At 65.1% G+C, this 8,713-nt stretch overlaps 1 protein-coding gene across 1 annotated transcript; it reads right to left on the minus strand.

The window, feature by feature from the left end:
• Positions 1-6,258: 6,258 nt before the first annotated feature.
• On the minus strand, positions 6,259-7,343 carry MAFA (MAF bZIP transcription factor A). The gene has a single exon (XM_016220179.2). It carries the CDS (start codon positions 7,333-7,335, stop codon positions 6,259-6,261), a length of 1,077 nt encoding a protein of 358 aa, XP_016075665.2. The 5' UTR covers positions 7,336-7,343.
• Positions 7,344-8,713: the final 1,370 nt, after the last annotated feature.

Raw genomic sequence — 8,713 nt, forward strand, 5'->3', positions numbered from 1 at the left:
CAGACACATCTCTTGTGCATCCTCTTGACACCCTCTGCCACGCGCACTGCAGTCCCGTGCCCTGCCCTGCAAGGCGCAGCCTCCGTCCTCACCCGCAGGAAGGAGGAATCTCAGGCCTGTGGTTCCTGGTCACTGCTCCCCACAGCAGCCCAGCCCACATTAGATACCTCCTTCTGTACCCACCAGCAGGAGCCCCCAACCCACCCACCCACCGTCCACACCCCAGTCATCTCCCAAACCATGGGGTCCCCTGAGCATAGGGAGGTGTCAGCTGTCCTGTGGCCCCAGGCAGTGGGGATGGAGCTAAGGTTGAACCAAGGTGGGGGTGAGGTGAGGGGCTCCTGCGATCCCCCTAAAGGAAAGCCATCAGGTTGTGGCCTCTACCCCTGCCTGTGGCTTCAGACCAGAGCACCTTCCAAATGCCGGTTCTTGTCGGAGCTCAGGAACCTTCTTTTTTTAAACAGATTTTAGAGAAAGAGTGGGTGAGAAAGAGAACATCGCTTGGTTGCCCCCAGCACAGGTACCAGAGGACCTGCCAACCAGCTGAGCCACACCAGGAATCTCCTTTAGGGCCGGGTTTCTTCCTCGCCCCACTGCTCCTCCCAGGGCGGTGCCAGGCCCGTGTGCCTGGAGGCTTCCTGGAGAAGGGGGTGAAGGAGGGAGCGGACAAGGAGGAGATGGAGAAGGAACGAAAGGAGGAGGGTAGGCGCCCCCAGCGGAGTGGGGACTGGTCAAGGTCTGGGGCACCTGGCTGGCCCCTGTCCCTTCCCCCACCTCACAGCTGTCACGTCCAATTCCGCCCGGCCTCGGGCCCCTCAGTCCCCTGTCCCCCCACTCCTCCAATGCTCCCAGCCTATAGCCTCTGGGTGACAGCGGGAGCCTCAGCAGCTGCGTGGTGTCACTGTGAGTTAGGAGGCGCTGAGCCTGCCAACAGCGAATTGCTTGTTGCCACTCCACTGGTGCCCGCGAGCACACGTTGCTCGTGGTGGTGGCTGTGGACTTGTGAGCTTGTGAACGTGTGTGTGAACGGGCTCCTGAGTTGTGGGCATGTGAGCCAGTGGGAGTCTGAGGGAGAGGTCGGAGTGTGGATGCAGTGACCGGCAACCTGGCTTCCTTTCTCTGTCCCGGAATCTGGCCCCGTGTACCCACAGCCTCACCCCTCCTTTCTCACATTCCGCTGGCATCTCCACTCTTCCTACCCCTCCCCTCCTGCCCCCACCCCTGCCTTTTCCATCTTACTGCAGACCCTCACCCCCCACCCCAGCTGAGGGGATCCCCCCTTCCCCCTTCTCTCCCTCATCCCCAGGTCAAGCCTCCCATGTCTGCTCTGGCCCCTTCTTCTAGCTGTGCCCTCCCACCCCCCCAGCCCCATCTCCCTGCTCTTCTCCTAAAGTGACCTAACCCACTTCTGCTCCCCGGCCCTCTCCTCTCAGGTGTGGGTGCACTCATTTCATTTAGGCCCTGGCTCCTCAACCTTCTCCCGCTGGTCCCTCCTCCCCACAAGTGTCCTTGTGACCCTGGAGCACAGACCTGCACCCTGTCCTGGGAGAGCTCTGGCTCTAAACACTCTCTCAAAATGGACCTAGGGGGTGCTGCTGGCCGCCCCCAACCTGAATGCACAAGGTCAGGGCCCAGCCCAGCTCCACCTGCCTCCACTCGCACTCCTCCTGCTGCTTCCTACCCCAGGTCTCCCCTCTCCCAGGCACCAGTTGGCTCCTTCACCACAGGGACACCCAGCAGTGAGCTCTGTCCCTCACATTGCCAGTTCTGTCCCCACCTCTTAATGACTCTTGGCACACAGTAGGTTTCCAGTGAATGAATGAGTCCCCTTGGGTGTCAGGGCTGTTAGGCTTTGCTCCACGCTGACCCTTCCTGGATCCTGGGGTGAAGGTGGGGGTTTGGGGGGAAGGTGCGCCTTTGAGGGCTGGGCTGGGCTTGAATCAGGGCAGGCAGGACCCCCCATCCCTGCACTCCAGCAGGGCCTCCCTGGCAGTGGCCTCAGGACCTGCTGAGCCCAGGGAGGTGATAGGGCTGGGCCCAGGGAGGTGATAGGGCTGGTCCTGCACCAGAGCAGCAGGAAGGTCTGGGGCCCTTCCCTGTCCCCCAACTATCTCCTCAGGCTCTGGAAGCTCCCACTTGTCAGTTTCCACCGGGGTCTGGGTGGAGGTCAGGTTCTTCCCGAAGCCCACCTTGTTTCAAGTCCCCAGGCCTTGGCTAGTCAGTGGCTTGACCCTTCCTTGGGGCCCAGGAGAAGGTGTCAGCACCAGGCTCCTGACCCTGCCCAGTGGAGGTCACTCTGTCCATTCCCCACAGGCCCTTTCAGACTAGCCCTGCGCTGCAAAGGCCCAGCTCAAGGCCAGACCTGTACCCACTGAATCAAGGAGCCCTGGACACTGAGTCCCCCAGCTCAGTGCAATTGGTGATGTTCCCAACTGAGGCAGGGTCTGGGCGATGAGAGGGGAACACCTCCATCCTGAAGGACATCTAGATCGTCACTGGTGGCACTGAGGACCTGGGTTCAGAGGATGAGGGGAGGAGCTGTGCTGTGTGTGCCCTTGTAGGGTTGGGGGGACCCTGCAGGAGTGGGAGATGAGGCCCAGCTGGTACTCTGTGTGGGGTCCGAGCCACTGGAGCTGGGCTGTGGGGTGCTAGGAGTGGTCTAGCCCAGGCAGCCTTCCTGGACTGGGAGCAGCAGGCAGCTGGTACAGGGGTGGCCCTGGCCTGATTCTGGGGATTCTAGGGACACTGAGTATAGCTGGGGTATGTGAAGGCATGGGGGTAACCTCCACCCTGGGCTGATGGTTGTGGCAGGGCAGCCACACATCTAGTGTGAGTGCGTGAAGTGTGCTCATGTGGCCCTGTCCTCCCCCAGGCCCACACAGCCCCTTAGGCCTCTCCCACCAGTCTAGGCCAGGCAGCTGCAGGGAGGGACAAAAGGTCCTCATGCCACTCTCCAGGCTGCCCCAATGTGTTCTAATGTCCCAGTCACCCCCGAATATGAAAACCCCAACCCCCGCCTTCACTCCCAGAGTCTCAGCAGTCTGACCAACTCCAGTCTGACCCACTGGTTTCCTGGATGGATTACTGGCTACCTCCCTCGGGAGCTCATTTTGGTTCCTGCTGTGGTCCTCCACTGGGCCTGGCAAAGAGAAGGGACTCAGACTGAATAAAGTGGTAAGGGAAAGAATGAATAATTCCCCTCAGAGGTAGAGTGGAAGTTGGGGGTGGGGTGGGGTGGGGGTGGTGCTGAGGAGACCCAGAGTGGTGGGGCCTGGAGGACAGGAAATGAATTCTGAGAGCAAGATGGTTCCCGGAACTTCCTCAGGGAGGGCACAAGATGGACCTTTGAGCTGACAGGGCCCAAGGTGCCAGGGGCAGCCCCTGCCAGGGGTGACAGGCAAGGATGCCACCATAGCCCCCCTTACACACCCAAGCAGGGGCTCAAGGGCCTCAGTGCTGAGCGGAGGCTCCTCCTGCAGCCTAGATATTGCTGTCACCCAGCCTCAGAGCCCAGGCTGCCCTGCCCACTCCCTCTCACACCTGTAGGTCCAGGTGGCTCCTAGCTGGTATCTCGATCTGCACACACCTGCACAGACACAAGTGCACATCTACACAGTCACACATGCAGAGGCAGGTGCAGACAGAGGCACCTGAGCAGTCATCTGTCTCACTCCTGGAACCCCTGTCCCTCCCCCACCCCACCCTCCTCCGTCCTCCCTCCCCATCCCCAGCCTCAGCCCAGCTGCAGCAGTTCCTTCCAAGGGAGGCCTGGTGGGGCTGTGGTGGGAGTCCAGTGGAGGCTCAGCTGGCACCAGCAGGCACCTGGCAGTGGAGGAGCGAGGTGGGGCCTTGCTCTGTACTCCTGGCCAGACGGGCACTGGACGATGCGGGAGCCAGAGGTGCTTTCCACAGCTGGCTGTTCTACAAGTTTGTGGATTCCCCCAAATGCTTTTGGGAAGGATGTGTCTCTAAGCACACAGAAAAAGCACTTCTCCTGCCTCCCGCAAGTCCAAGTTCTCCGTGTCCCTTTTCCTTCTCTGAGTTCTATCCTGAGGGAAACCAGGGAAGGAGGGAGAGGGGGCAGGAGGAAGGAGAGAGGAAAAGGGAAGAGGGAGGGAAGCAGGGAGAGAAACTAGAAGAGGAAGGTGGAGTCAAACCCAGCAGCCAACCGGCCCAGGCTGGAGCACTGAGAACATGAAGCTCCCCTCCTGCCCACCCTCCAGCCTCATCCTACTCTCTCTGCCAGGAGGAAGGCTCCCAAAAGACCCCTCAGGAGGCAACAGTGAAAACTAAAGTGTCTTCGTCAAACACAAGCCAGTGGGCCCTGCTGTGCGTGTCTAGGCTCCCACCCCTCCTTGGTGAGAGACCACCTCTGTGCCAGGACGCTTAGGCTGGTGGCATCCTCGGGTCTGAGCCGGCCGGGCTGCTGTCCTGAGGTTGGCTAGGACCTGATGGGTCTGGCTCCCCCCCTCCCGTCACCCTGCAGCCCCTCTATTTAGTCCCTTTAACATCCCCCCCCACCCACACACACTTCTCAGACCTGCAGCAGCCTGCTCCCCTCCTGGGGGCTGGGGGTCTCAGCCTCTGGGTTTGGGGGTTTTAAGCAAAGCATCTCGCTCTAAGTTTTATTCTGAAGCGAACGTGCAGCAGCAGCCTCGCCTTTTCTCTGGGTCTCGGGTTGAGACAATAAAACAAACTGGCTACACTCACAGAGAACCCGTCAGGGCAGAACCGCTGTCTGCAGGAAAGCAGCAGCCTCTCCACGAGAACATCGGGGTGCTTCTCTCCAAAGCACCAGTGACGGAGCTACCACAGCCCCGTCCATCCTCTTGTGCAGGGAGGTGACCGGCAGCTAAGCCCTGCAGCCGCCTGGCCCCTTCAGGGCGGCCAGACCCCAAAGGTGCTGCTGCTCCGTGGCGGGGGCCCCGGCCGTCCACGCCCTGGCCCTTCAGGGGAGGAGGCCAGGCCACCCCTTCAGCTGGGAGGCCCCGGCTCAGGAGAGCTGGGAACAGTGCTCTCCACCAGGACACCACGGCCCTGCACCTGGGGTCACCACCAAGGGGGGCTTCATTCTGGGGGCCAGGGGCTCCCCCCTCAGGGCAGCCCTGGAGGGGAGGGCGGGGGCAGGGTCCCTCTGTACGCTGCAGCCCAGTTTCTTCTGCTGCCCAGGTCAGGGCCTTCCTTCCTTCTCTCCTGCCAGGGAGATACGATAAAACGAAACCCACAGAAAAACCAGCCAGGCTCCAGTGACTTTTTGGATCTATGCAGATTTATTGTTTATTTTTCCCCCTTTCTTCAGTTTCGTAGCAAATGGAAACAGAGCACAACAAAACTTTGAAGGAGTCGCGGTGCTCCTGCTCCCCAGGCCAGGCAGGAGCCAGGGCGGCAGGAGTCCCCCAACTGGCCAGCGGGGGCCTGGGCACTGGCCTCCCGCCCTCTCTGGCTCGTCCAAAAAGCGATCGGACTTTTTAAAAAAGATCCCACAAATAAAACGAAACACAATTTAAATAAAAATAAAAACACTGTCTTCACCCACCCCATGCCAGGAGGTTCAGGCCGAAGCCTCCTCTTAAATTGTTTTTCTGCTAGAAGTACTGTGCATACTTTTTTTCCTTTCACGTCTCATGAAGGTTAAAATAAGATACATTTCCCCGGGGTCATAAACTGGATCTGGTGCAGAGAGAGCGGGCAGCAGGGCCCGGGGCTGAGCCGCGGCCCCGCGCTCCGGGGCTCCCGCCTCCCGCGACCGGGCGCTGCGGGCGCGGCGGGCCGGCCGGGCGCCTGGGAGCGGGCGACTCGCTGGGACGCGCGGGCGTCCGAGGGCGCCCCCGGTGCGACGACGGGAGCTTCTTTCGGGGCCTTCTTTTCTAATCACCAAGCAAAGTAAATATAAATACTTCGAAAATAAGAGCGCTTTTAAAAGGGGTCAAAAAGGGCGAGGACGGGAGGCGAAGGGAAGACGGAGGCGGGCGGGCGGCCCCTCGGCGGCGTCGGGGCGGACACCGAGCGCGGGCCGTGCGCCCCCGGCAGGCTCCGCCGCGCGACCACCGGACAGCTGGGCGCGCTCTGCGCAGAGGCGGGCGCCGGCCGCGAGCGAGTGGGCCGCGCCGGGGAAGGGGGCGCCCGCCCGGCGCCTGCGGACGTGGGGTGGGGTGCCCGGGGCCCGCGCGGCCTGAGGCGGCGGCCTTGACTCCGGGCAGCTTTGGGCCGCGGAGTCCGGGCCTCTTCCCGGCCGCGGCGCGGGCTCGGGTCCGGAGCTCACAGGAAGAAGTCGGGCGCGCCCTTGGCCCCGCAGGGGCCGGCCCGGGGCGGCGAGGACTCCCGCGGGAAGCCGGGCCCGCCCGCGCCCCCGGAGCCACCGCGGCCCGCCAGCTTCTCGTATTTCTCCTTGTACAGGTCCCGCTCCTTGGCCAGGCGCCCCACCTCCAGCTTCAGCTGCTCCACCTGGCTCTGGAGCTGGCACTTCTCGCTCTCCAGAATGTGCCGCTGCTGCACCCGCTTGAAGCGGCAGGACTGCGCGTAGCCGCGGTTCTTGAGCGTGCGCCGCTTCTGCTTCAGCCGGATGACCTCCTCCTTACTGAAGCCGCGGAGCTGCCGGTTCAGCTCGCGCACCGACATGGACACCAGCTGGTCGTCGGAGAAGCGCTCCTCCAGGCGCACGTGGTGGCCCGCGCCGCCGTGGTGGTGCTGGTGCTGGTGGTGGGCGGCGTGGTGCGCGCCGTGCTGGTGCTGGTGCTGGTGCTGGTGCTGGTGCTGGGCGGCGTGGTGCGCGCCGTGGTGGTGGCCGGCGCCCGCGTCGTCCGCGCCGCCGGCGCTGCCCGCGAGGCCCGGGCCCCGGAAGACCTCGTAGGCCGCGGCTGCGGCCGGGTGGTGCGCGCTGTGGTGCCCGGCGTGGTGGCCGCTGCCGATGAGCGCCTCCACCGCGTCCTCGGGCGTCAGGTTGAGCGCCTCGGGGTTCAGGTGGTGCTGGTAGCCGCTCATCCAGTACAGATCCTCCAGCGCCGGCTTCCCCGCGCCGCCTCCTACGGCGCCGGGGACCCCGCTCGCCGGCCCCGGGGCGCCCCCGGCCTGAGCTACGCTGCCGCCGCCCCCGGCGCCCCCGGCGCCCCCGGTGCCCGGGCTGGGCGCGCAGAAGCTGGGCGAGGAGGGCACGGAGGAGCAGGGCGTGCTGAGCGGCGTCGAAGACAGGGAGCCGGGCGGCAGGCGGCGGCAGAAGCGCTCGGCCTCGGGCGGCTCCTTCTTCACCTCGAACTCCATCAGGTCGAAGTCGTTGACGTACTCGATGGCCAGCGGGCTACTGGGCAGCTCGGCGCCCATCGCCAGCTCCGCGGCCATCGCCCGGGGCCCCGGCCCTGCTGTCGCTCCTGGTCGCGCCCCGAAGGTGGGCGGGGGGCGGGGGGAGGCGCGTGCCTCTCTCCTGCTCCGATCCCCGCGGGCGTCGGGTCCGGGCGCGCCGGCCGCGGGCGGGAGGGGGCGGTCAGCTCCCGGCCGCCGAGCCCAGGCGCGCGTGAAAAAGTTTCGCACAGTCAACTCAGGGACGGCCCTGGCGGCACCGCTGGCCGGGTCTCTCGGGCGGCCCCGGACCGCTTCCGAGCGGGCGCAGGCCAGACGCGCTCCCCTGTCCCCGTGCCGGCGGCCAGGCAGGTGGCCGGGCCGGTGGCGGTGCGGCCGCCGCCTGGGGCTGCGGGGACTCCCCAGCCCTCCGCGCGCGCTTGGCCAGCCCCGCCTACACCGCCGAACGCGGCGCGGCGCGCTCCCCTTTTATGGAGCCGGGCCCTGGGCCCGCCTCCCCGGGTGGGGCGCGCGCCCCCGGACCAATCGGAGCCCCAAGCCCGCTGCCCTCCTTTGCCTATCCCTATGGCAACCCGGAGCCCAGCTGTCAATCTGCGAGGAGCAGCTGTGGGAAGGGGTGGTGAAGGGCCGCGGGCTAGAGGAGGGGGCAGGGCCCTCTGGTGGCCAGCGCGGGGGACTGCAGGGCGAAGGACGCTCGGGGCGCTGGGGCCGGAGGCAGAGGGGCGCCGGGCTGGGGGCCGGCTTGCGGCCTCTGGGGCCTCGCGTCCGCGACGGGAAGTCAGGGGAGTCCCGGGGAGCAGAGGACGCCCCACGGTGCCTGGGTGCCCCGGCGCCCTGCTGGCCGTGACCCCGCACCCCTTCTCTGGCCCTTCCCAGCTGGCGGGGAGGCCGCGTCCTGCCCGCTAGTGTGGCCGTGGGGGGACCTGCGGGCCGCTCGACACTGTGGCGCTGAGACCCTGCGGGCGCTGCGCGGGGCGCCCGGCTGTTCTTAGCGCGCGGTTCAGGCGGGTTCAAGAACTCAGTCACAAAGTTGCTGGCACCTCGGCGCGGCGGGAGCCGGGCCGCGCGCGGGTGGGCGGGGACACGCGCGGAGGGCGCGCGGAGGAGGTGCTGCAGGGGCGGGGCTCCGCCGGGGAATTAGGAATCCCGGCCCCAGCTGCCCACGGGGGAATTAGGAATCCCGGCCCCAGCTGCCCACGGGGGAATTAGGAATCCCGGCCCAGCTGCCCACGAGCCGGGGCTTGGCGACAGCGATAAGAGCGGTGAAGCCGCGGGTGCCCCACAGCAGGCGAGGTCCCTGACACTGCCGCTCCAGAGTCAACGGGGATGGGAGGGGCCTGACACCCCCAATTCTCTATACTTCTGTTATATGACTTTTACAATTTAAAAGTCAATGTTAAATATAAGTATCTATGCGTAG

Source organism: Miniopterus natalensis, chromosome 16 (assembly GCF_054644295.1).
Source record: "Miniopterus natalensis isolate mMinNat1 chromosome 16, mMinNat1.hap1, whole genome shotgun sequence".
Taxonomy (NCBI): Eukaryota; Metazoa; Chordata; class Mammalia; order Chiroptera; family Miniopteridae; genus Miniopterus; species Miniopterus natalensis.

Bases quoted from the DNA above. Each gene is read 5' to 3' on its own strand.
- MAFA (XM_016220179.2), bottom strand. From the start codon at position 7,335: ATGGCCGCGGAGCTGGCGATGGGCGCCGAGCTGCCCAGTAGCCCGCTG.